Genomic DNA, 26,923 nt, shown 5'->3' with positions numbered 1-26,923 from the left:
GTTCAAGCGCCAGGACTGGGAAAAAAAAAAAAACCAACTAAATACAGATGAAAGGTCTGGGGACATGGTCCAGCATCCCATCTGCCTAAGGCCTCGAACCCTGGGAAAGTAGAGATCACATGAGCTGCCTTGCAAAGAACCCTCTTCCAGCCTGAATGCGTCCAGACTGACATTTCCACTCTACCCTCCATCCCTGCAGGCCTGGCCTCCCCCCCGCCCGCTCCCTCCCCCTCCCTCCGCAGGCCTGGCCTCCCCCCCTCTTCCTCCCCCTCCCTCCGCAGTCCCTGGATGGCTTGCTGGAGCGGAGCTGTGGACATGTGTTTGCAATTGGAGAGCCTTAACGACCTGGGTTTCGGGAAATGTGGGGTTGGGGAGCCAGCCAGGTCCCCTGGCAGCCCGGCTGGGCTGGGGGGAGACGGGGAGGGGGCTCCCCTCAGGAGAAGGTTCTAGGCTGGGGCTTCACCACATCAGAAGGCCAGGCACGACTTCTCTGTTTCTGCTTCTCTTATGTGGGCTCGAGAGAGACAACGCCCCAAGTGCCCTGGTCCTGGTCCCCCCAGGTCCCCCCACACCCTCCCTCCTCCTCCTCTTCCTCCCCTCCCTACTCCCTCCTGCACTGAGGTTTGAACTCAGGGCTGGCACTTGTTAGCCAGGTGATCTGAGCCAGGCCTCCGGCCTGTCTTATTGCTCATTATTTTTCAGCTAGAGTGTTTTGTTGTTGTTGTTGTTTGTGGTTCTTTATGGTCAGGGGCTGGCTTTAACAGCTGGCCTCCTCCCTTCCCCTCTCTTTCCCCCCTCCCCCCTCCCCTCCCCTCCCCTCCCCTCCCCCTCCTTCCCCTCCCCTCCCCCTCCTTCCCCTCCCTCCCCCTCCTTCCCTTCCCCTGCCCTCTCCTCTCCTCTCTCCCCTCCCCTCTCCTTCCTCCCTTCCCAAACCTCCTTCCCCTCCTCTGCCCTCCCCTCCCCAAAAGCTCCCCCACCCTCAGCATTTCTCCAGCACCAGGGAGGAGCTGAGGGGAGGTCTGAGGGGGGCAGGGCTGGCCCCCCTCCTGTCCCACGCCCCCTCCAGCCCCACCAGGCTCACAGGTCCCAGCCAGCCGGCAGGATCGGGGCTGTGCTGGGCTCCACCTCCCAGAAACTCCAGACAAAGAGCAGCCAGCGGAAAGTGGGGCGCCCACGGGAAAGTGGGGCTCAGAGGCCGCCTCCCCACCTGGGCTCCCCCCACACCCCACGTCCTCCCCTTCCACCCTGGTGAGTGCCTCGGGGCCGGGTCCTCTGCTGTGGCCTTGGGGACAGACCCCCCCCCATGCCCCAGCTGCTGTGGTCAGCCTTGGCCTGGGGTGCAGGGCTGCACCCCTCCTCCCAAATCCGCCCTCTGTGCGGCTGGGGGGGCGGCGGGGGAGCGTGGGGTGTGCAGCCCGGAGAAGCCGAAGCCGCTGGCCAGGTTCCCTGAGGTTCAGGGTGCAGGGATGGAGGCAGCGGGCCTGCCTGCCTGTCTGTCTGTCCAAGCTGACTGTCCCTCTGTCCCAGAGCCCCTGATGTTCTGGGGTGCAGAATTAGAGGCCCAGGTTGGCCTGCCTGTCCATCTGTCTGCCTGTTTGCCTGCTGTCTGTCTGTCTGGGCTGGCTGTCCCTCTGTCCCTGAGGTTCTGGGGTACAGGATTGAGGTAGTGGGTCTTTCTGTCTTTCTGTCCGTCCATCCTGTGTCCTGAGCCCCTGTGTTTTTGGGGTACGTGCTGGACAGCCCTGGCACCCTCGTGCAGTGTGGAAGGTTCATGGACGGGGGCCCCCGTGTGGCCTGGTCCGGGGAGGGGCAGGGGGTTCCCGGGGGGGCAGCGAGCTGGGAGGGGTTGTGGGAAGACGGGGAAGTTTCTGGAAAGCCAAGTGTGGAGGCGGAGGGGCGGCCATGCGGTCTGCGTCCAGTCGTGGGTGGCCCGGGCGGCTCCTGCTGGTCTCCTGGGCTCAGGGGCTCTGCGTGCCGGCTGGGCACTGCTCTGCTGGGGGGGGGGGGCTGTGCTGATTTGGGGGGCGGGGGGCAGGCGGTGGTTTGGTCTGTCTGTGTTTGAGGAGGGGACTCAGCTGCTCCTCCTTCCTGGGATACAGCTGTCTGTCCGTCCATCTCCCTGGTCTGTCCATCTGTCTCTCTGTCCACCTGTCTGTCTGTGGCAGGTCTGTGGGTGTGGAATCCACGCCCAAGCCTGTGTGTCTTCGGGGTGTCTGTGTGGAGGGCCCTGGCCACCCAGCTTTGCGGGGACCCCGCTGGGCCCCACAGGTTTGGGGGGGTCCAGCCGCCCTCCCGCCCTCAGGGACAGGAGGGATTGGCTCTGAAGGAGCCGGGCCAGGCACTGGGGTCCCAGGCTGAAAGTCGGGGTGCTTGGGGTTCTGAAGTCTGGGGGCCTCAGGCCTTGGTCGGGGGCCAGGAGGCCACAAGGCGATGGGCAGCCAGGCGGGGGGACCATGCGTGCGTGACAGTGACCCCGGGGACCGTGCGTGACTCCCGCTAGGGAGGGTCTCTGGCCAGCTGGGAACCCCTGGGGCGCCTGCCCTCCTCCCGCCTCCACCCAAGAACAACTCCCCTTCCCCACCCCTCCCCCCGTCCCCCGCCATCCTGGGCCAAGGGAGCTCTGGGGCCCCCGCCGGAGGGAATCTCCATCCTGTCACCCGTGTGGCCGGCTGTCTGGGGGGGTTGTTCTTCGGGGCTTTCCTGTGCCTGTGTGGCGCTGGCCTTTCCTGGCCTCCTGCCCTGCTCTCGCTGCAGGCAGGAGGGCTCCTCGGCCTGGGCCGGCCTCCAGCCCAGATCCTCCCTTCTCAGCCTCCCTCGGAGTGGGCGGCAGCAGCCCTGGCTCCCCGAGAGTTCTCCAGAACGCCCGCTGGTGAGCTTGATCTTTGAGAAAAGGCAGAATTCAGCGTTGATGACCATGTATGCATTAAGTGGAGTCAGGTGGCCAGGTGCCTTCATTTGCATACATGCATATGCATGAGGTGCTCCTTGAATATGCTAATAAGGGGCCCGGGAGCAGGAATCAGGGGCCCGGCTCTGTGCTCCTGTCCACCAGTCCCGGGGCTTGAACTCAGGGCTGGCCCTGTCCCCTCTCCACCATAGGGCCCGGTGGGTGAGGCCCTGGGTCCCCGAATCCCCCCCCCCCCCGCGGGACTGCACTGAGCGGCCTGTCCTCCGCAGGCCTTGCCACCATGGTGCCCTCCAAGGCCCCTCAGGACGACTGGCCCAGAGTCTACCTGAAGTCCCTGCTCTTCCTCTTCAACTTCTTCTTCTGGGTAGGTGGCTGCTGGAAACCCGGCCAGTCAGGAGCACTGGGCCCGGAGTCCAGGCCGGTCCTGGACACGGCCCGAGGGCCAGGACAGGGAGGGGCGGGAGCCGAGGTGCTGCACACCAACGCTCTCCCATGATCCTTTAGAAGTTCCTTGCCCAACTTTGGCTGTGCCCCCTACCCCGCCCTAACCCCCTGGGGCTGCACTTGAAGACTGAGCCCCCAGGCCATAAGGAGGTTAGCTGAGATCTAAGAGTGGGGCCTAACCTTGAGCTGGGGGCGGGGGAGGGACAGGGAAGGGGAGGGAGAAGAGCGAGATGGAGACACTCAGCCGGGATCTGCAGCTCACGAGGTCTGAGGATCAAGGTTTGGAGACCTTGCCCTGGCTTCCTGAAAAGCAGGCCCTCCACGCCTTTGAGCAGTGCCTCCAGCCCCTCGCCTGGGGCCCAGACCTGTGGGGCTTTGCTTTATGTTTATTAACCTAGTGCGCGTGGCAGGCGCTCTGCCACCTGAGCCACAGCTCCTCTTCCGGTTTTCTGGAGGTTCATGGGAGATCAGAATCTCCTGGACTTTCCTGCCCAGGCTGGCTTTGAACCTCGATCCTCAGATCTCAGCCTCCTGAGGGGCTGGGGTGACAGGCGGGAGGCACCGTCGCTGTCTGCCTGGGCTTAATGAAAGAGGAGCCGTTAATTCTTCCTTCGTCCCTGGCACAGGCCAGGCCAGACCCTCCTGGAAGGTTCTCTGGAGGCCAGGCACGCGCGTGGCAGGCAGCTGCGGACTGACCCGTGTCCCCGTGTCCCTGCAGGTGGCAGGGGCCGTGGTCCTGGCAGTGGGCGTGTGGACGCTGCTGGAGAGAAGCAGCTACCTCGGGGCCCTGGCTTCTGGCACTTTCTCCGCCTCGGCCTACATCCTCATCCTGGCGGGCTCCCTGGTGCTGGCGGCCGGCTTCCTGGGTTTCGGGGCGATCACCCGGGAGCAGAGGAGCTGCCTGTCCACCGTGAGTCACCCCCAGGCCCCAGAGGGGCTCCCCAGAAATGAGACGGGCATCAAGGGCACGGAGGAAGGCTTAGGATCCCAGCGCCCCGGCTCCCCAAAGGGCCAGGGTGGAAAGGAAGGGGAGGCGGGGAGAACCTTGCTGGGCTTAGCAAGGAGGCTACAGCACCCCAAGTCTCTAGGAAAAGTCGAGCTGTCCCACTTCACCCCCACCTTCCAGCATACACCGCCCATTCACAGCAGGGCCTTGCACCCGTCCGGGGGGTTGGGGGGGCCGGGAGGGGGAAACAGGGGACCTAGGCTTGGCCCAGCCCGGCCCCCTCTCCCCAGCGCGACCCAGTTTTCTGCCCTGGATAGAAGAGCTGCGCACGCACATGCAGGGCTGTAATTATGTCCGGAGGGAGCTGGGGGGACGGGACAGCGGGAAGCTGGGTCCTGGGGGCCGCCAGGCACAGAGATGGGCTCAGGGGCCTCGCAGGGGCTCTGGATCTTCACATGAGAAGGCAGCATAGTTTCCACAGACGTCATCCGTTTGCGGGGCTCTCCAGTGTTTAGTTATTTACCCAGTCCCGGGACTTGAACTCAGGGCCTGGACGCTGTCCCTGAGCCTCCTTTTGCTCCAGTCTAGTGCTCTACCTCCTGAGCCACAGCGCCACTTTGGCTTTTTGGTGGTTCACTGGAGATCAGTCGCATGCGCTTTCCCGCCCCGGGCTGACTTTGAACCCCGATCCTTAGATCTCAGCCTCCTGAGCAGTTGGGGTGACAGGCGGGGGCGTCCGTGGCCCCCTGATGGGCTATTTTTTTGGAGCGTGGAATTCAGGCCGGACAGAGATGGAGATGGAGGCTCCGCACAAAAGTGGGTCTGCGGGAAGCCGTTCTCTTTCTTTTTATATAAACCATGTATTTTTAGGGGACCGGTACCCTAGAAACCTGCTTTCTGCTGGGGAGGAAGAGGCCGTTCACCCTGGCGCTTGTGTCGGAGGACACTGCAGGCGGGGAGCCGTCGGGGCGGCCTTGTCCCTGTCCCCGGGACCCTGTCCCCGGGACCCTGTCCCTGTCATGGCCAGCTGGGTGCGGGTTGGGGTTGGGGCGTCCCTCGCAGGGCTGGCCGTGAGCCGCGGTGGCCCTGGGCTCTGCGTCCTCGGGAGGAGCTGGGGTGACGGCGAGGCCTGGCTGGGCTCTGGCGCTGACCGCCAGCCCCGTCCCGCCTCCCCAGTACCTGTGCCTGCTCCTGGTGGTCTTCCTGGTGGAGCTGGTGGCCGGGGTCCTGGCCCACGTGTACTACCAGAGGGTGAGTGGGAGAGCGCGGCCCTGGAAATCCCCACGCCCTGGACCCCCTCCCCCCGGAACCCCTGAATCCCCGCACCCCTGACCCCCCGACCCCCCTGATCCCCAACCCCCCTGATCCCCAACCCCTCGACCCCCTGACCCCCCTGATCCCTGACCCCCCGACCCCTTGACCCCCTGACCCCCCTGAACCCCCGGCCCCCTGACCCCCGGACCCCCTGATCCCCAACCCCTCGACCCCCTGACCCCCTGACCCCCCTGATCCCCAATCCCCCGACCCCCTGACCCCCTGAACCCCCTGATCCCTGACCCCCCCGACCCCCTGATCCCCCCGACCCCCTGACCCCCGACCCTGATCCCCAACCCCCCTGACCCCCTGACCCCCCTGACCCCCGATCCCCCTGACCCTCCTGACCCCCGACCCTTGACCCCCTGACCCCCGACCCACCTGACCTCCCGCGTCCCCCGCAGCTGAGTGAGGAGCTGAAGCAGCGCCTGAGCCTCGCCCTGGCCCAGGACTACGGGCAACCGCGGGCCTCGGCCCTGACGGCCTCCGTGGACCGCCTGCAGCAGGACGTGAGCCCCGCGGGCCTCCCGGCCACGCCCCTCCCCGGCCACGCCCCCACCACTGGACACGCCCCTCCCCGGCCGCGCCCAGGCCCTACACACCCTTCCCCGACCACTCCCACAAACGGCCACGCCCCTCAGCACCGCTGGCCACGCCCAGGCCCTACATACCCTCCAGACCACGCCCACAACGGACCACGCCCCTCCCGGGCACGTCCACAGCCGGCCACGCCCACAACACATTTACGCCCAGGCCCCACCCCTTCCCCTGGACCGCTCCTTCCATGGCTCTGCCCCCACCAGGCCACGCCCCTCCCAGGCCCCGCCCCGGCCCCGCCCCCGCCGTGGCCAGAGCCTCCTCCCCTCAGTCTCCATCACCCCAGCCCCTTCCTCTCCCTCCAGTTCAAGTGCTGCGGGAGTGACAGCTGGGTGGACTGGCAGCACAGCGCCTACATCCTGTCAGCAGAGGCTGAGGGCCGCGGGGTGCCTGACAGCTGCTGCAAGACGGTGGTGGGGGGCTGCGGCCGGCGCCTGCACCCCTCCAACATCTACAGCGTGGAGGTGAGGGTCCGTGGGGGGGGCAAGGCAGAGCCCAGGCCCCGGAGGCCGCGTGCCCTCGGCCCAGGGGCAGCTGGGGTGTCTGGGGACCCCCCCTCCCCGGGGACACCCCTCCCGGGGCACCCGAGACCCCCGCCCCGGTGCAGGCCCACCAGGTAGCCCCCGCCTCTCTCTGCAGGGAGGCTGCAAGGCCAAACTGGAGCAGTTCCTGGCCGACCACCTGCTGCTCGTGGGGGCCGTGGGCATCGGGGTGGCCTGTCTGCAGGTGAGTGGGGTTCGGGGTGCCTCCCCTGAGCTGACGCCCCCGTCCCGGACCGCACTGACTTGACCCAGCAGGAGAAGCCCCGCCAGTGCTCACCGGCTCTGCCCACCACCCCTCAGACTCAAATCCCCGGGGCTGAGAGCTGAGGATGGCGGTTGGAGGCCAGCCTGGGCGGGAAGGCCCATGAGACTGTGATGGCCAGTCAACCACCAGAAAATGGGAAGCGGGGCTGTGGCTCGAGTGGTAGAGCGCCAGCCCCGAGCGAAAGAGCTCAGGGATGGCGAGCGCCCAGGCCATGAGTTCAAGACCCAACGACATCAGCAGCGACAAATCCCCAGGGCGCTGTGGCCTGTGCCGCCTGCCCAGGCGGGCTCTGAACCTCAGCCTCCTCAGTTTTCTTGTTTCCGCCCCTGTGGCCATGCCTGGGGCGGGAGTGCCCTCTGCCGGCCAGCGCTGGGCACGGGCGGCCCAGCCCAGGACCTGCAGGGATCCTGCCTGAGCTTCCTCTTCCTGGTTTTTTTTCGGGGCATGCAGCAGGGCTGGGGCTGGAACTCAGGGCTTTGCCTTCTGGCTTGCCCAGGGCTGGCGCTCTGCCATTCCAGTTGCGTCTCCACCTCTGGCTTTCTGCTGGTTGAGTGACTTGGTGTCAGCCCCTGGGGCTGGCTTTGAACCGCGGTCCTCAGATCTCAGCCTCCTGAGCAGGCGTGAGCTGCCAGCTGTTCCCAGCTTCACTTACGATTTAGTATATTCTTCTTTCTGCCCATCATGGGTCTTGAACTCGGGGCCGAGGTGCTGTCCCTGAGCTCTTTCACTCAGGGCTGGCGCTCTAGCAGGCTGAGCCGCAGCCCCACTTCCCATTTTCTGGAGGTTGACTGGCCATCGGAGCCTCACGGACTTTCCCGCCCAGGCTGGCTTTGAACCGCGATCCTGGGCTCTCATGGCTGGGAGGAGAGGCGAGAGACCCTGGGCCAGGAGGAGGGGTCTCTGTCGATGCAGAGTGACCCCCGGGCCACACAGCCACGGCGCCCGGCTGGGGTCCCCCGTGGACTCGGTGGCCGCGCTGACCCGCTGTCCCCGCAGGTGTGCGGGATGATCCTCGCGTGCTGCCTGCACCGCCAGCTGCAGCCGCCCTCCTGCTGACCCGGCCCACACCCCGCGTCCCTGCACCCCAACTCCACCGTGCGCCCCACTCCTCCATCCTGAGATCTCAGGATCCCAAATCCAGCTCCCAGCCCCCCTGGGTCCCCTCGGCAGGGCACGAAGGTGCTCAAGGCTGGAGCTCTACCACTTGAGCCACAGCCCCCGCTCCTGGCTTTGTGCCGGTTTCTTGGAGACAGGCACCTCGCAGACCTATCTAGCTGGGCTGGCTTCGAACTGTCACCCCAGTGACTTGAGAGGCTGAGATGTGAGGATCGCAGTTCCCAGCCAGCCCGGGCAGGAAAGTCCAGGAGACTCTGATCTCCAGTTATCCACCAGAAAACCAGACACGGCGCCGTGGCTCAAGTGGTAGAGCGCCAGCCTGGAGTTGAAGAGCTCAGGGACGGCGCCCGGGCCCCCAGTTCAAGCCCCACAACTGACAAAAGGAAGACGAAGGGCTTTTTTTCCCCCCCCGTGTTTTTATTCCTGCTTGTCAGTGTTATTCAGGGTCCAATGAGGAATTGAACGTTAAATTGTCCTAGAAGCTAGAAAAAAGTTTTTTTTCAAGATTTGGACTGAGAGAATGAGGGGTGAGATTATCTAAAAAGAAATGTTATGTAACTGTAACCCTCTGTACATATGCTTTATAATAACAATAAAACCATATATATACATATATTACTTTGAGGACGGTAAGAAAATTAGACTAAGGAACCCTTTTGGGGAAATTGAACTATTTGTGAATGTATGGATGGGAATCTGACTGCTTTATCTTCGTTTCAGAGCTGCGATCAGGAAGTTTCTATCTTAGTATCATCCATGGCACTGTCTCTGCCTCTGTCTCTTGTCTCTGTCTCTGACAAGGGGCTCCTCGGGTGTCTCAGTAATTTACCTCAGTCGTCTGTGGGGGACAGGGTGGGGACCCCCACACTGGACATTGAGTCCACGAATTCCCAGAATCCTGGAATCCCCCCCCCAAAAAAAACTGGGTCCCAAGTATTCACCCCAGGACCCAAACACCATGTCAGCATGGGTCTGAAGAATGTGTGTGTGTGTGTGTGTGTGTGAAAGAGGGGGGAGAGGGAGAGATCTTAGAGCTCTAGACAATCTCAAGCTGTGATTAAACTCAGCCAGATCTGATGGCTCAATCAAGCTCAGAGTGGCTCAGACCTCCCTCCCCACCCTACCCCCAGCCCCTCCCCACTGAGCCATGGACGAAACACCACCAGGAGACACTGGCTTTGTGCTCTGAACACGTTATCCGTTTTTATTGAAAAACATGCTAAAAACAGAGTATTGGATAAAGCCAGGGTTGGGTTGGGGAGTGGTGGGCCGGGCGTGGCAAGCAGAAAGTGCATCGGAAACCAACAGGGAGAGGGGGCAATGGGGGGGGAGAGGAGGGTGGGCGGCCCCCCTCCTGACTGTTAGCACCTCCACCAGTAGGTGGGCAGGGCGGGAGGGGGCCTCAGTTTCCCCAAGGCCAAGATGCAGACCCAGCCTGGCGGGGAGAAGCCTGTGATGCTCTGGGTCACAGGGGTGGGGGGTGGGGAGGCTCGGGAGAGCCTGGCACCCCCAATTCCTGCTGCTGTCACCCAGGGGCAGTGCTCAGGCCAACGGCTGTGGGAAATGCCCACCCGGAAGTCAGCAGTGAGCCCTGCTTCTCGGGTCACACATCAGCATGCAGCCTCACCTGGTGGGATTCGAACCCGGGGAGGTGGGGCGGGGCCTGAGCCACCCCCCTGGTGAGGCAAGACGGGGTGGGTGCCTTCTTGGACACCCCAGAAACTCAGGACTGGCAGGGAGGGAGGCCGGGGCGCCCTGCCCCACCCCACACCCTGAGCTTTTGCTGTTGACATTTGTAAGCATTTAACAACTGCAGCACAACTCTGCACACCCCAGCTGCGCCCTGCACCCCACCCAGGCCTGTGCCCCGAGTGTGACCCATCCTTCTCACCCCTGACGGCCTCCGCCCCCAACCCAAGCCAGAGAGCACTCCTGGCTGGACTTAGGGCAGATGGCAGAGGGACCGGCGGAAGGGCTGTCTGGGAAGATGGAGGCCCAGGAGCCCCTGGGCAGCTGGGCTTTCCCTTCCCTCCTCCACGCCAACCCCTGCCTCTTCCCTGCCAGGACCTGGGCCCACGGAGACACCAGAGGCCCCGAACGTGCAGCCCCTTCCGGAACCTGGGGTCCCGGGGAGGGAGAAGCCCGGGAGTACCAGAGCCCAGGAATGTGTGAGGAGCCCGGCCGACGCCTGCACAGGGGTTGGGGGGGTGGGGGGTGTCTGGAAGTCACTGGACGGCGGGGGGCGGGGGGCAGAGGGCAGCGCCACAGCAGCTCAGGCCGTGCTCCTGGAAGGCATTTCGCCGGCCCCCCTATCCCCAAGGACCCCCCCCCCCACTGGGCCTGGCTGTGCCCCTTCCCCCTGGGAGCCCCGCATGGGCTCAGGGGACCCCGCCCTCCCCTGCCCTCCCCCACAGGGGAAGGAACCAGCGACAGATGAGAAAGTCACCTACGTGTCAGAACATTCCTGAAGCCCCGAGTCAGGGGAAGTTTAGAAAACACAAACGCAGCCGAGTCCCGGTCAGGCGGGAGAGGCCCCGGCGGGTCGGTGTCTCCAGCACGGGTGGAGGACGGCCGCGGGCAGGGGCAGGGCTGGCCCGGGCCGAGCTCACCCAGCGTCTTTGGCAAGTGTGCAGATGCGAGAGCCGGGAAGCCCCGATGCCCGGCCTCCTCCCGAGCCTCCAGCCTCCGAGGCCCGGGCCGGGCAGCTCTGGCGTCTCCCAGGCGCCGCGGGCAGGGCCGGCGCTCAGGCGTCGTACTTCTTCCCGGTGCGGCGGGTGTGCTGGAACAGCGTCATGGAGAAGGCCATGCCGAGGACCTGGAGGGCCAGGGGCGGCTCAGGGAGGAGGGGCCCGGGCCCCGAATCCGAGTCCCGCCAGCCTCGAGGACCCCGGTGAGTCCTGAAGTCCCCCCAGCCCTGGGGACCCCGGTGAGTCCTGAAGTCCCCCCAGCCCCGGGGACCCCGGTGAATCCTGAAGTCCCTCCAGCCCCGGGGACCCCGGTGAGTCCTGAAGTCCCTCCAGCCCCGGGGACCCCGGTGAGTCCTGAAGTCCCTCCAGCCCCGGGGACCCCGGTGAGTCCTGAAGTCCCTCCAGCCCTGGGGACCCCGGTGAGTCCTGAAGTCCCCCCAGCCCCGGGGACCCCGGTGAGTCCTGAAGTCCCCCCAGCCCCGGGGACCCCGGTGAATCCTGAAGTCCCTCCAGCCCCGGGGACCCCGGTGAGTCCTGAAGTCCCTCCAGCCCCGGGGACCTCGGTGAGTCCTGAAGTCCCCCCAGCCCCGGGGACCCCGGTGAGTCCTGAAGTCCCCCCAGCCCCGGGGACCCCGGTGAGTCCTCCCTGGGGCCTGGGCCCGGGCCTGGCCCCCCGGCGGGGCCTCACCTGCAGGATGAGCACGCACATGCCCACGGCCCCCAGCGCGTGCCGGTTGTCCTCAAACCACAGCTTCATCTTCTCGTAGCAGCCCTGGGAGGAAGCCAGGCCGAGGTCCTGGGTGAGGGCGGGCCCCGCACCGGGCCGGCGTGTGGAGGGGGCGGGGGGGGGCGGAGGGGGAGCGGGGGGGGGGGCCCTCACCGTCCTCCACAGCGGCGTGGTGGCGTTGCGCCCGCAGCCCTGGGCGTTCTCCACGCAGCAGCGGTCGGGGACCGTGTTCTCCCCGAGCACCGGGAACCAGTCCGTGTGGTCCGAGACGCCGCAGCAGCGCATCTGCGGGGACAGGGACGGGGACAGCGGGTGGTGAGGTGGGGCGGGCTGGGGGCCAGCGCCGGGGACCAGCGCTGGGGACCAGACCCGCGGCCCTGCCGGGCCCCGCCCCTCCCGCCGGCCCCGCCCCCACCTCGGCCTGGATGATGTTCCAGGCGTTCCGGAGCCCCGCCCCTCCCAGGCCCCGCCCCTCCCGCGGAGCCCCGCCCCCACCTCGGCCTGGATGATGTTCCAGGCGTTCCGGAGCCCCGCCCCTCCCCTCCAGGCCCCGCCCCTCCCCTCCAGGCCCCGCCCCCACCTCGGCCTGGATGATGTTCCAGGCGTTCCGGAGCCCCACGTTGTTGTCCGTGTTGTAGAGCATCAGCCCTTCCTTCAGGTCCTGCTTGGCGTTCTCGCTCACCTGGCGGGCAGGTCCAGCGTGAGCCGGGGAGGCCTCTGGGGTGTGTGTGTGGGGGGTCGCCCCCCGCCTCGGGATCCTCCCCCCCGCCCCGGATCCCCCTACCCCACAGGGATTCCCCCCTGCTTGGGGATCCCCCCTCCCCCCTGGATTCCCCTCTCCCCCATGATCTCCCCCCCCCCCCGGCCGCCCTCCCCGCCTCACCTTGTCCATGTAGACGAAGAAGAGGATGAGCAGGATGAGCTCCGCCAGGAGGACCACCAACAGGACGATGAAAAACTGTCGAGAACACGTCCCGTGTGGGCCGGGATGACCGGACCCGGGACACCCCCCCCCCCCCGGGCACCAGAGACCCCTCACTAGCCGAGGCCTGAGGACCAACTTGGGGCAGGTGCTGGCCGGGCCTGGCCGGCCGGGGGGCGGTGGGGGACGGGGTCCCGCGTGGGGTCCACTCACGCTGAGCAGCAGGCACTTGTTCTCCTTGATGGCCCCCAGGCAGCCCAGGAAGCCGGTCACCATGACGACAGTGCCCAGGAGGATGACCAGGTTGGCCGCGGAGAGCGAGGGGAAGCTGGGCGAGAAGGTGGCGAAGTTGCCCTGGGACACCGAGAGCCAGATGCCAACTCCCAGCAGCCCGCAGCCGCAGAGCTGGGGGAGGAGAAAGAGGAGGGGGAGAGGAGGGGGGTCAGGTCACCACCAGGCCGGCACAGCCCCCACCCCAGCCTGAGGCGCAGAAGAGGGGGGGACCTCACTCTGCAAGATCAGAGCGAGAACCACGCGACCATCCCTGCGCCGCAGCGGAGCTGAGGATCCAGGTTCAAAGCCAGCCCCGGGGCCTGCGAGAAAGCCCATCACAGCCTCAGCTCCAACGAACCAACCCAGACAGACAGAAGTGGGGCTGTGGCTCAAGGGGTCCAGCCTGGAGTCCTGAGTTCAAGCCCCAGGACCAGCGCCCCCCGCCCCCCAGACTCGCCTGCCCTTCCCGGGCCATGCCCTGGCTGCGACAGTCCACACGCAGGATCTCACACGCACACACACACGCCCGCCGCCCCGGTCTGGGCATCTGCAGGCTCTGTGCCCATTCCCAGCCCTGGCCCTGTCCAGCTCCTGGGGGCCCGGGTGTCACCCCGGAGGGAGCCGCTAGATGGCACTCTGGCCGCACGTTCTCCATGCACGAACTCCCAGCCCGGCTGACCACGGGACTTTCTCCACCCGGCCAGTCCCGGGCTGCTGCCGAGTCAATTTCCCTTTCATTAATCACGCCGGGAAGTCCACTGAAGGTTGATTGCTCTAAAAAGCCAGACCCTGGAGTGAGGACCCGGAAAAGGCGCTGGCAGTCTCTGGAGTGGGCACTATGGGGGGGTGGAGAGGAGTTGTGAGTCCCCCCTCCACCTCCCTCCATCACCCTCCCAGGAAGGCCAGGGGCGCCTCTGAGGGTGGCAGGGCTAGCCGCTTCTCCCACCTGGCACTCCAGGCCCCACGCCACCCAGATGTCAGCCAGTGCCCTGCCCCAATCCTGTGTCCACCTGGGCATCCTGATTCCCCAGGGGGGCCACACCTCCTCTCCACGCTGCAGGGCACAGTGGGGGACCCTGGGACCCCCCCTCCCCCGCTGTCTCTAAAGCTATGGAAGCTGGTGGGGTGGCCCTGCTCCCAGCCCTCTGCCCATAGCACTCCCTGCCGTCTAGGCCTGTGGCTCAGTGGCATTTCATGAAGTAGTGGATATGGGAGATAAAAGAGCAAAATCCAAACATCCCAGCCTGACACGCCGGCTGTGAGCTCGCCTGGCCCCGGGAGACTGAGGACAGCGCAGGACACTGGGGTGGCCACCCTGCCCCAAGGGTCCCCCCGACCCTCGGGGAGGGACGGCTGGTGGCGTCTCCTAATCTAGCCTAGACCCCAGCAATGTTCTCAGTCAGTTTGTGCAGGATTTAAAGCTGAATGCCATGAGTCCTTGGGGTCATTTTGGGGGGTTCCTGTGTCTATTGGGTGATTGCTCTACTACTGGGGGGGGGGCCAGCCCTGTTGCTTTCACTTGTTTCTCAGTGAGGGTCTTGTGTTTCTCCAAAGCTGGCCTGGGAAGCAGATCCTTCCGTCTCAGCCTTCGGAGCCGGGATTACAGGCGTGTATCACCACACCCCTGGCCCTTCTTTATTGGAATCTTTCCTTTTTTTCCCCTCAAGTTTCTTCACAACTCCACTTGGCAGTCTCAACACCCTGACTTTATAGGTGACAGGAATATCACACCCCCATTTCAGGGGCCCCATTTGCCTCCAAATAAACATTACATAACACAATCTGCATATCAACAACCTAGTTACATTTTGATGATGATTCGGGAAGGGGGAGGTGGTTCTAAGACAATCCTTACACTCTGCCACACACAACACAGGAGATACGTCTGGAGGCTGCACTTAACACACACGCTTACCTCACCCCTTTGCACATTGCCTTTATAATATTTTTTTTAAATTACAGCTCACGCCTGTCATCCCAGCTACTCAGGAGGCTGAGATCTGGGGATCAAGGTTCAAAGCCAGCCTGGGCACAAAAGGACCTGAGACTCTTCTCTCCAATTAACCTCTAGAAAACGGGAAGTGGGACTTGGCTCAAGGGTAGGGCGGTAGCTTGAGCTGAAGGGCTCAGGGACAGCGTCCAGGCCCAGAGTTCAAGTCCCACAATCAACCAAAAAAAAAGAGAGAGCAAAATGTAAAATAAAAGCACCGGATTTAGGAGATTCTTCTGGCCACTGCCCAGGCCAGCAGGGAGGACTGAGCTGGGGTGGGTGTGGAGGAAGGACCTCTGGCCGGCGGAATCCTTTGCCTCCGAGTACCTGTGTCATTGTGCACCTGCATCTTTTCTGGGTATGTGGTACTTCATATGCCTGCTAGGCAAGGAAGGGCTTCACCGTGGAGCCTCCTTCCCCGCCCCTGGTGTTTGCATTTCTGCGGTGGATTTAATGGTGCCCACCCCCTATGGCTCTCATCAGAATTAAATGAGATTTGGGAAAATAAAACTACCCAGCAGTGTGCCTTGTGTAAAGCTGAGTGCGAGAATGGATTTTGGCGCCGGCCCCCCAGCCATCTCTCAGGAGGTGGTGGAGTGGGGGGGGGGGTGAGGCAGAGCCAGGAGTGGCAGCAGGGGCACAGGGGTCCCATGCTAGGCCACCCACCACGCCCCGTGGCCGCCCTGCCCCTTTCCCCCCCCCCCACGTGAGTCCTCACAGCACGCTGTGGTCCCCAGCCGCCCATCTCCGGGAGATGGCTCTGCTTTCCCGACTTGTAACGAGCTTTCTTTTGGCAGGGAGCCGCAGCTGTCTGCGCTCTGGACTGTAAAACAAGTTTTCATCAATAAATTAAGATAAGCGGAAAGCCGGCTCCGGAGGAGGCGGGCCGGGGCGGGCCAGGCCCATCGGTGACCCAGGACCCTGGCCGAGTCCAAAGTTAGGTCGGCCCTCCAGGGGCTGGAAAGTGTCCTGACTGCTCCAGTCCCCCCCCCCCCCCGTGGCGGGGTAGTAGGCCCCCGGGTCCCCCATAACCATCGCGCTGCAGCGGATGAGCCAAATTCACCCAGCCACTTGTCTAGCCAATTCCTGGATCTACAAAACCTCCTCCAAAAATAAAAACAGAGAGCCGGCCATTCACGCCTGTCTTCTCAGCTACCCAGGAGACTGAAATCTGAGGCTCCAGGTTCAAAACCAGCCCAGACAGTAAAAGTCCGTGAGACTCTCCAACAAACCACTAAAGAAAAGGCAGACGTGGAGCTGTGACTCAAGTGGCCCAGCCTTGAGTGAAAAAGCTCAGGGCCAGCAGCCAGGCCCCAAGTTCAAGTCCCAGGACCCCCCCCATTAAAGAATAACCCCACAGAGAGCCTGCTCTTCAGCCTGAACCCCAAACACATCTGCCTACCATGCTCACACACACACACACACACACACACACACACACACACACACACACACACAGATCAGAAGACCGAGGACGTTCAGGGCCCAGTGACATAAAATCAAGATTACTAATTATCCTCCAACCTGGCTGTGAGTGGGATTGATTTTGTGCTGGGGCGGGTGGAGGCCTCTGGGCTCAGTCCGAGAGGAAGCTGAGTGGGGTTCAGAAACACTGATAAGAGCAAAAACCAAAAATAAAATAAAATAAAAAACAATGGCTACACGTTTTCATATGAGAACCAGGAATACATTTGCACTTGTTTTGCTTATTCCACAGAAACCAGGGGAAAGAGAGGGAGAGAGGAGTGCAGGGGGAGAGGTGGGGGGCCAGTGCAGAGCAGAATGCAGACACTAGCATTTTGTGGCTAGTCTCTCAGAAGCACTTTTTGTTTTGTGTGTGTGTGTGTGTGTGTGTGTGTGTGTGCACTGGAGATCTGGGCACTGTCCTTGAGCTTTTTTACTCAGGGCTGGTACTCAACCACTTGAGTCACAGCTTCACTTTGGACTTTTTGCTGGCTGGTTGGAGATAAAGGTCTCATGGACGTTTGTGCCCAAACTGGCTTTGAACCGTGATCCTTAGATCTCAGCCTCCCGAGCAACTGATAGCACAGGTGTGAACATATGTGCCCAGCTCAAAACAACATTTGTAAGCAGAGAAACGGGGTACGGACTCCAGGACACCCACAAAAGAGGCGTGTGGCCCATCCAGGGGCAGCGTGGCGTCTACAGAACCGATGTGATCCTGCAGGTGCCCAGAGAGCCACCGGTGTGGGCCCCGTGTGTGGTGGACGCCAGGACCCCCTGGAACTGGCCTAGTCTCTGACTCCCTCCTGGATTCCCTTCTCCAGAAAAACAGACAATGGGAGTGGCCTGTCATGATCCGAGGACCGAGGTTCAAAGCCAGCCCTGGCAGGGAAGTCCGTGAGACTCTGATCTCCAGAAAACCACACGTGGTGCTGTGGCTCGAAGTGACAGAGAGCCAGCCTTGAGCTGAAGAGCTCGGGGACGGCGGTGCGCACGCCCCGAGTTCAAGCCCCACCGACGACAAAAAAGAAAGAAGTTGGATATGGGGTACAACCTCCCTGCAGCCTTGGGAGGGGTTCAGAGGAAAAAGCCAGGACAGGTCCCAGGGCCTGGGAGAATGGAGGAGCCAAGGCCCAGCCAGGCCAGCTTTTGGCTGTGGATTGCAGGGGGCCAGGGAAGGCATGGAGGACCTCTGGGGCCTCTGTGGCCTTAGGTGACACAGAGGAGTCTGCAGAGCGCAGAGTGGGGGCGCTGTGGGCATGCCAACCACGCTGGGCCTGGCCCTGGCCAGGGCACTCTCGAAACGGCCGGCTCCCGGAGGCCGCCCTCCTGCCCTGTCATCCGCTATTTATACACACCACCAGGGCTCCCTGTGGCCTCGCGGGCTCGGCCCCACCACTGCGCCTGCGCCAGGTGCCAGGTGCCATCCCGGGCCTGGGTAAGCCACAGCATGGCTGTGCCGAGCTGTCCTGTGCGGGCAGCGCCCTCAGAACACCTGGGCTCCATCCCAGCTACTCAGGAGGCTGAGATGTCAGGATTGCAGGTTCCAAGCCAGCCTGGGAAGTTTGTAAGACTCATCTCCAATGAAGCAGCAAAAAAAAAGAAAAAAAAAAAAGGCAGAAGTGGGGGCTATGTTCAAGTGGTAGAGCACCAGCCGTGAGCAAGAAAGTTCAGGGACAGAGCCCAGGCGGAATTCCAGCCTCGGTACCAGGGAGGGAGAGACGGAGACGGAGAGAACGATTCTTCCATTCGGCCTGAACCCAGGGCCTGGGCGCTGTCCCTCAGCTTCTCTCTGCTCAAGGCTAGCTCCACTTCCGGCCTTTTCTGAGGCCCTCACTGGAGATAGGAATCTCACCGACCTTCCTGTCCAGGCTGGCTTTGAACTGTGATCCTCAGCTCTCAGCCTCCCGCAGTGAGTTTGTTCCGAGCACTGGTCAGACGCCACCGGGACTGACCAAGGAGTCCTACCCTCCTCGTCACTTTTCTTTTGGGGTAGCCAGAGAGGTGACGTCACAAAAATGGTGATTAGGAGAAGGAGCGAGTGGCTGAGAAGCGTTTAATAATAGAGCCGGGCGGGGCACAGCTCCGTTTCTTTTGCAGTTGCCCGCTGCCAGTCAGCTGCTGGTTCAAATCCAGATCGGCCCCGGGCGGCGTCTCCTCAGGTCAGCTCCTGCGTGGCCACCACTACCGTGGGGTGAGGCCCCCACCCCCATGGCCTCTATGAAAAGCCCAGCGCATGCCCCATTTCTGGCTGTTCTGCTGACTGCAGGCTCAGAGCCTGGGCGCTGTCCCTGAGCTCCTTTTGCTCAAGGCTGACACTTTACCATTTTTTTTTTCTTTGCCAGTCCTGGGACTTGAACTCAGGGCCTGAGCGCTGGCCTTGGACTTTTCTCAAGGCTAGAGCTCTACCACTTGAGCCGCAGCACCACTTCTGGCTTTTGTTTTTTAATGTATGTGGTCCTGAGGAATCAAACCCAGGTCTTTGTGAATGCTAGGCCAGCACTCTACCACTAGGCCACGCTCCCGGCCCCTCTACCATTTTTTGAGCCACAGCTCCACTTCTACTTTTCTGGGGGTTCATTGGAGGTCAGAGTCCCACAGGCTTTCCTGCCGGGCTGGCTTTGAACCCTGATCCTCAGTAGCTGGGGTGACAGGCCAGAGCTTCTTTTCCTTTTTCTTGGCTAGCACTGAGGCTTGAACTCGGGGTCTCGCTCGCCCTTCTCCCTCACAGCTGGGTACATTACCACTTGAGCCATGCCTCTTGTTCTAGCTTTTTGCTCGTTCACTCGTTTTCCTCTCTATGGGGCCAGGTGTCCCTCGGGGGCCAGCTCAGTGTGGACCCACTTTTCGGATGGCAAGAACCCACAGGGCGGTGGGGGGAGGGCTCTCACTGGGTCTCAGAGTCCCAGGACAGCCCCTGGCCCACCCGAGACGGGCCTCCGTGAGCCCCCTGCTCTGCCTGCTCTGCTCCAGGAGGGTGTGTTAAGTAGGCCACGGGAAACCTGCCAAGCCCTAACACCCTGGGCTTACATTTCTGGCTGCGTACCATAGAGCCCTGGCTGGGGGAAGGATTCCCAACCGACAGCTGACTCCAGCTGTGGTGGGGACGGGGCCAGCCCTGGGCATGCAGGAGGCTATAAAAGGGCATGGGCGGGGGGGGGGGGGGGGGGGGGGAAGGAGGGATGATCGGGGGAGGGGGAGCACGGGTGGGGGGCCCTGTGGAGGGGCGGGGCTTCCGCTGGCTCCGTGGGAACCCTTACACCACAGGCATGCCAGCACCTGCCGGATAAACATTCCTGCCGGCCGATTCCAGGTCCAGGTCCCAGGCCTGGACCCCGCCAGCCACACTTCCCCAGCTGGCCCGAGGGGCCGCCCGGAGGCAGAGGCAGGCACTAAGGGCGGCTCTGCAGGGCGGATGTGAGGATGGACCGGAGGACACAGAGCCACGCCTCGATGCCGGTCCCCCCGCCCTGCGCCAGGCCCTCGGCCGGCCGTGGTCCCCACCACGTCCCGCTCCCCCTGCCCCCCCATCCACGGCAAGTGAGCACGGAGGGGCCGCCCTGGACTCTCCTCAACCTGCACCGCGCGCCCGGCCCTGCGAGGCCACGGGGACTGCGGACACTGCCCTGGGTCCCTCTGTCCTCAAAGCCAAAGGTGACCTTGGCCACGGCACCACCAATACCACCAATACCACCACCACCAATACCAACAATATCACCACCACCAACAATACTACCAACAACACCAATACCACCACCACCACCAACACCAACAATATCACACTACCACCAATACCAACACCACCAACACCTATACGAACATCACCACCAATACCAACACCAACACCACCAATATCACACTACCACCAATACCAACACCACCAACACCTATACGAACATCACCACCAATACCAACACCAACATTACCAACAATATCACCACCAACAACACTACCACCACCACCAACACCAATACCAACAATATCACCACCACTACCACCACCACCATCACCACCACCACCATCAACAACAACCCTGCCCCAGGAGGGGTGCGTGGGCCCCTTGGGAGGAGAGGGGGGGCGCTGGGTTTCAGTTCCACTGTCTCTGCACCCCTCTGCTCGTCCCGTGGCCGCCGCTGATGACCCGCTAGCTCCATAGCCACAAACACACTGGTCTTTAGAAGAACCAGCTTCCTGCCCGGAATTCCAGCTGCTCACAAGGTGGTGCCAGAGCCCTGCCTGCCTCCAGCACACATCCCCGCAGGGAGAAAGCCCGTGCCCGTGGCCTGCCCGTGGCCTGCTGCGGCTGGCACTGCTGGCTTCTGAGACCGGCTGGAACGTGGGAGCAGGGTGGCTTCCTGTGTGTCCATTGCCCGTCCATCAGGAGGGGTCAGGGTCCCATCCTCAGGGCACCCCACATAATCCCAATGGCAGGTGGAAAGGTGAGGGGTCACTCAGCGCTCCTCACCACACGCAGCGCTCGTGGCCACGATAGGGAGGGGTGGGGAATGAGCGCCACAGAACCAGCGGGGGGCCCCGGGGGCCCGTGGGGTGGAGGGGTGCGCAAGCCTCCGCGGCCCCAGCTCCCACAGAGGGGATCCTGACACACCGACCTTGCGGGGCTGGGCTGCGGGAGGCCCGTGAAGCCACGCCGCTCAGCCCGGCCCGGGCCACCGCGTGGAATTCAGCCCATAATGGCCTAAACGCGGGCACCTGCCAACATTCCAGGCGGAGCAGGGCTCCCCACGCCCGCGGATTCAAATGAAGACGTCCAGCCTGGCACCCGCCTGGCACCCCAGCTACTCAAGAGGCTGAGATCCGAGGATCAAGGTTCAAAGCCAGCCCGAGGGCAGGACGGTCCCTGAGCCACTCTGATCTCCAATCATAACCAGCCAGGAGTGGAGCCAGGGCTCAAAGCCGCACAGCGCCACGCTTGAACACAGGAGCTTGGGGGACACCAAGTCCAGGACCGGCCACGCAGGCTCACACAAAGACACAAGGCGGAGGAGGGACGAGAAATGTCAGCTACAGGGACCCAGCAAGCTGAGGACCCGGGCGAGGCAGACACAGAGGCCCAACACGGCATGGCAGAGGCCAAAGAGCAGAGCCGTGTTTCCACCAAGGGCCCCGGGGCGCCCGTCAGCCTGCCAGTGTCCACCCAGGAGGAGGGGCTCCTGCAGGTCAGGACGCCGTGGGTCCCTGCCCCGACTCCCCCCACACGCACATACCTTGGGCCCGTCTCTGCCTGGCACGGCCAGGGAAGGGTGCCAAAGGGATTTTCTCAGTGGCCCAGGGATTTCCTCTCTCTGACCCTGCCTTGCCCAGCAGAGTGGGGTTCAGCCTCAGCTCAGGGCCTGTCCCCCGGCTCAGGGCCTGTCTTCCACAAACCAGTGGCCTGCAATGGAAGCCAATCATTGCCTCTGCTCCTGGGCAGGTCCTCGTGGGTTGACAGCAGCTGCCAGTCCAGCCCCGGTGCCCAGGAGTGGAGCAGGGCAGGACAGATGCGTGGACAGAGTCCCGAGCCCCACCAACACTACTTCCTCTGCAGGCGTGGGCTGCAGAGCTGTGACCCCTGGCACTGATAAGACAGCTGGACTTCTTGGAGTCCCATTCCTGGGAAGTCCTGCCAGATGTCTGCCCACCTGCTTCCTCCCAAGGTAAACGAAGCTCCGGCCCCGTCCTGCTGCAGGTGACCGTGGCAGCTCACGGCAGCCAGGCCACGCAGGGAACAAGGTCACCTCAAGGACAAAGCCTCACCAAGCCTCACTCCGCCACCCAGGACAGCAAACCCAGAAAGCAGTCCCAGATATCCTTCCTGCCCCCCCCCCACTGCACCTCCAAACATCCTTCCTGCCCCCCCCACACACACACTGGGCACCTCCCTCTGGCAGAGCACGGAGAGCGGAAACCGGGCTGGCACCTCCCCGGGCCTCTCGTAGTGCAGGAAACGTGCGCTGGTCCAGGCACCTGCTCGGCTGCTTGGCTGCCCGGGTCGGAGGGCTGAGCGCGGTCCAGAACCAAGTTCTGCCAGCGGGAACCCGGACGGGCCAGCGCAGCCAGGGGGGGACTGTGGGCCTCTGGGGACTCTCTGCTTCCCAAAAGGCCTTCTCACTGCCTCCCCCCGCACCCCCGCCTGGCAGCCTCGGGATCTGGCTCCCCTACCCCCTCTCCCACCATGACGAAGGAGGCCCTCTGGTCCCCTTCGCTAGGTCGCTAGGTCGGGTCGCCATCTGGCCAGGCCATCCCCACATCCCTCCCCGCCCCAGGGCAGGGACCCAGCAGGGCAGGGGTGGGGCCGGCTCAGGAGCAAGCAGCAAGGCCCAGCCTCCAGCCCCTCACCTTCTGCCATAGTGTAGAGAAATAACAGGATGGATTATCTCCAGGCCTTGGTGGGGGGGTAAGAGGGGGTCCAGTTCGCTTCTCCAGGGGGTACCTGCATGAATGACAACCCCCCATGAAAAGATGGGAGTCTTGCCCGGCGCCTGAAATCCCAGCCACTCAGGAGGCTGAGATCTGAGGGTTGTAGTTCGAGGCCAGGCTGGACAGGAGAGTCCGAGAGTCTCCGATCTCCAATGAACCACCAGAAATCCGGAAGTGGAGCTGTGGCTCACGTGGTGAAGCGCCGGCCTTGGGTGAAAGGACAGCGCCCGGGCCCTGAGTTCGATCCCCACAGCCGACAACCACAGCCTAGGCTTCCAGAGGGCAGGGCTAGCGGGCACAGGGGACAGGGGTGGCCAGGCAGAGATGGCACCAGCCCCAAATGGCCCCGAGCCCTGTCACCTGTGCCCTGGCTGCTGGCCGGACTGGACGGCCCGCCTCTGAGATCACAGGAAATCAATGGGTCTTCAGTGGCTCCCCCCCCCCCCCCCCGTCAGCACGGGCCAAGCCCGCTCGTGCAGGGGCCCGGGAGGACGGCAGAGGCAGGCCTGGCCCCACTCCCCTGAGCGGTGCCAGGCAGGCCAGGGGTTCGATGGCAAAGGAGAAAACACCCTGTCCACCGCGGAGTCTGGCCTCCCCTAAGCTTTGTCCAGGACTCCCGAGGGCACCAGGGAAGCTTCCAGATGCAACTTGGCCTTTGGGGGACAATCACTGATCCCCAGGAGCTAGGGAGTCCTGAGGGGGGGGGGAGCTTGGGACCCCAGAGGTGGTGGGGAGGAGGAAGAAGAGGGCAGAGTCTCCTTTCCCTGGGTAGCTGCCGGCTCCACCCAGGAGAGGAGGAAGGAATGGTCAGATATTCAGAGAAACTTCCAGGGCTCACCTGCTTGACCCCCCTCCACACACAAGGGACAGTGGGGAGGGGGCGGGGAGGGGGAGCTCTACCCTCCACAGACTTCAGCTTGCCAGCCAGGCCTTGGCACGGCCAGAAACATTCCATTCTATACTAAGCCAATGACTTATGCCACGCTGCCATGCCAGAGTGCCAGGCTGGCAGAACCCTGCCACCTCCCCCGGGGCCCCTGGGCACAAGGTCCAGGGCCTGTGGCGTACCCACCAGTGACCCCAGCTGGAGCCTGGACTCAGAATGTCAGCAACCTCACCCGCAGACAGGGCCGGAGCCGGAGGCTGGTCAGCCCGACCATCTTTTAGCCAGGCACATTTAGGGCTCACAGCCTCAAATCTTGCCTGCTTAGGGGGTGGAGATCTGGAAAACCTCAGTCTGAAAAGCCAGGGCAGGCAGAAAAGCCCGGTAAAAAGAAACAATGAGTTGGGCCTAGTGGTAGAGTGCTTGCTTGTCTAGCATTCCTCAGTGCCACAGACACAGAAAAAGCCAGAAATGGTGCTGTGGCTCAAGTGGTAGAACACCAGCTAAGCAAATAAGCAACTTGAGCAAAAAGCACAAGGCCCCGAGTTCCAATCCCAGAACAAGCCAAAACATAAGAGATGTTTTTGTTTTTGTTTTTTTTTTAAATCAGGAACATGAATAAAACCCCAACGCTTTGCACAAGTAACAAACGCTTTTATCGTTCGAAGCCAGCCGAGGCAGACAGATCCGTGACTCATCTCCAATGAACTAGCAAAAAGCCAAAAGCAGAGGTGTGGCTCACATGGTAGAAAACCAGCTGAGCAAGCACGAGGCCTCGCGTCTACACAGCACAGCAGCGCTGCCAAAACATAAAAATAAAAATGACAGAGAAAGTAATGAGTACACTGTGACTGGGAAGCAAGGGCATGCCAAGAATGTCACGCTTGGTGACGGAAGGCACAGGGCGAGACTCACACACCCTGCCTCGGACAGATACCAGCCCGCCTGCCTGCTGCCCCTCTCAGGCCCGCGGTGACCACATCCCCCCCACCCTTCTCTCTGCTCATTCTCTTTTCTGGTGCCGATCCCAGGACTTGGATCGGGCCCTGGGCTCTGTCCCCGAGCTTCTAGAGTCTCCAGAACTCTCGACACGCACCTGCCCCCGCTCTCTGCTCCCGTGCCCGAGTGAACGGTGCCAGCCATCGGCCTTCAGACCCTCGCCGTGCCACCCAGCCAAAGCTGTTTAGACACCCGAGCTTCCCAGAGACACAGGTTCTAGCCTATTCTATTTACTTGTATTTAATTTTATTTCTTGTACCAGTCCTGTGGCTTGAACTCAAGGCCTGAGTGCTCTCCCTGCGTTTTGTCACTCAAGGCTGGCACTCTACTGTATGAGCCACCGCTTGAACTCAGGGCCTGGGCACTGTCCCTGGACTTTCTCAAGGCTTGTGCTCTAACACGGCACCACTTCTGACTTTTTCTGTGTGTGTGGTACCAAGGAATCAAACCCACTGGGCCACGCTCCTGGCCCCCTGCTTTTCTTTTCCCTGCTTTGGTAGTTCACTGGAGGTGAGTCTCCTGGACTTTCCTGCCTCAGCCGGCTTTGAACCCCGATCCTCGGATCTCAGCTCCTGAGTAGCAGAGATGGCAGGCCGAGCCCCAGCTCAGTTTAACCTGGCACAGGACTTCAGCCCGTTCCCTCAGCGCGGGGTGAACTGTAGTGGCCAGGTACATGTTGTGAATTAAGGCTGGCATGGGTGGGATCGCCGCTACAGAGCCCCCAAATCACACAAGAGTGGGAGCCAAAGCCCTGCCCTGGAGGGGTGTGGGAGTGAGGACAGAGCAGCCAGAATCGGGGGACCAGTGACCCCCCCTGCTCCGTCACCCACCACACTCCGGACCCAAGTGCACTGGCCAGATCAGAGGGCAGGCCGGGGGCCCGCAGGTGGGGGGGGCACAGGCACCCCTCAGACCCTCGACGCCCCAGGATGGGATCTAAATGTCAATTTCCCAGCTCCGGCAGGGCCTCCCTTCCCCTCCTCCCCCATCTTGGCTAAACAGTTCATCTTTTTTTATAGGCCCTTGGCAGAGGCTTGGGGATGAGACGGTAGCTGGGTAGGTTGGGTTTGTGAGGACATCCCAACTCATGACACAAGCGCACACACACACACACACACACACACACACACACACACACACACACACACACACACACACACACACACACACACACACACACACACACACACACACACACACACACACACACACACACACACACACCAGCCAGCCACTGCTGCTTCCTGAGCTGCAGCTCCAGGCCTCCAGGCTGGGGACAGTGTGAGGACATCCCAACTCATGACACAAGCGCACACACACACACACACACACACACACACACACACACACACACACACACACACACCAGCCAGCCACTGCTGCTTCCTGAGCTGCAGCTCCAGGCCTCCAGGCTGGGGACAGGGGCCTCACGGACTCGAGGGAATGAAGCAAAGACTGCATCCTGCACCATCATGAAGATTTTCACCCGAGCCCAGCCTGTTGCTCAACGCCTGGAACCCCTAGTTAGTCCGGAGGCTGAGATCTGTGGATCGCAGGTTAAAGCTAGCCCGGGCAGAAAGATCTTCAAGGCTCTCATCTCCAGTGGACTAACGAAAAGCCAGAGGCAGGGTGCCAGCCTTGAGCAAAAGGGCCTCGTGAGAGCACGAGTTCCTGAGTTCAAGATCCACAGCACACAAACACCAGAGAAAATAGATGCTAATACAGCTCAAAAGCAAGTCAATGTGTAGAAAGAGCCATTATACAAGGAAATAGAGGAGTGCTAACATTACCAAAAAAGGCCAAAGACTGGTAGAATGAGAGAGAGAGAGAGAGAGAGAGAGAGAGAGAGAGAGAGAGAGAGAGAGAGAGAGAGAGAGAGAGAGAGAGAGAGCGCGCGCAAGCGCCCACCCCAGCCCTGCAGTGACAATCCCTTGCTGTGGGGTGGGGCTGGGATCTGGTCTCCTGTCTTTCTCCTAACCCACTGGCACCCTTGTCTTTATCAGATGCCACCTGAGTAATCAATCACTTGCCATGCTTGCTAATTTACCAAATGAGTAATCAAAGCTGACTGAGGAGGCCCGGAACTCGGGGAGGGAGCCCGTGGTCGGCTGCCAGGAGGAACGGATGCAGGATGGTGGAGGGGGAGAGCAGACACAGCTCTGGGCCACCACGACGTGGACTCCCAGGGCCTGGTGGATGTGGAAAGCATGCACAGGGTGGAGGGCCGGTGGCCTGGGTGTCAGGGCCCTGTCTCTGTGGTTGTATCCCCTAGTACCCCCACCCCCGCTCCGGGCAGGGGTCCACCCACAGACCTTCCGGGATCGGGGTCCAGAAAGGGCCCGGGGATCTTCTGGAGGGTTCAGACAGAAAGCCCCAGTGGTTAGGTCCACAGGGAGAGGAAGGTGTGTGGCACACAGGCCGCTGAGCCC

General features: G+C 62.6%; 2 protein-coding genes across 4 annotated transcripts in view; one reads left to right on the top strand and one right to left on the bottom strand.

The window, feature by feature from the left end:
* The first annotated feature begins 1,054 nt into the window (after window positions 1-1,054).
* Tspan11 (tetraspanin 11) lies at window positions 1,055-7,058 on the top strand. Its single transcript, XM_090325154.1, has 7 exons — window positions 1,055-1,248; window positions 3,178-3,272; window positions 4,071-4,262; window positions 5,475-5,549; window positions 6,017-6,121; window positions 6,515-6,673; window positions 6,849-7,058. The coding sequence occupies exons 2-7, from the start codon at window positions 3,189-3,191 to the stop codon at window positions 6,996-6,998; spliced, it is 765 nt and encodes a 254-aa protein (XP_090181280.1). The 5' UTR covers window positions 1,055-1,248; window positions 3,178-3,188; the 3' UTR covers window positions 6,999-7,058.
* Window positions 7,059-10,597: 3,539 nt separating this feature from the next.
* Tspan9 (tetraspanin 9) overlaps window positions 10,598-26,923 on the bottom strand; it is a 61,341-nt gene continuing 45,015 nt past the window's right edge. For all 3 annotated transcript variants that reach the window (XM_090325343.1, XM_090325344.1, XM_090325342.1), the window contains 6 exons: window positions 12,682-12,873; window positions 12,430-12,504; window positions 12,127-12,228; window positions 11,700-11,831; window positions 11,508-11,591; window positions 10,598-10,947 (listed from right to left, as the gene is read on the bottom strand). In XM_090325343.1, coding sequence (XP_090181469.1) covers window positions 10,876-10,947; window positions 11,508-11,591; window positions 11,700-11,831; window positions 12,127-12,228; window positions 12,430-12,504; window positions 12,682-12,873 — 657 coding nt within the window. In that variant the 3' untranslated portion in view covers window positions 10,598-10,875. The remainder of the gene's footprint in view (window positions 10,948-11,507; window positions 11,592-11,699; window positions 11,832-12,126; window positions 12,229-12,429; window positions 12,505-12,681; window positions 12,874-26,923) is intronic.

This window comes from Megascapheus bottae, chromosome 37 (assembly GCF_031878675.1).
Source record: "Megascapheus bottae isolate mThoBot1 chromosome 37, mThoBot2.hap1, whole genome shotgun sequence".
Lineage (NCBI taxonomy): Eukaryota > Metazoa > Chordata > Mammalia > Rodentia > Geomyidae > Megascapheus > Megascapheus bottae.
This window is presented reverse-complemented; position numbering and strand designations above follow the sequence as displayed.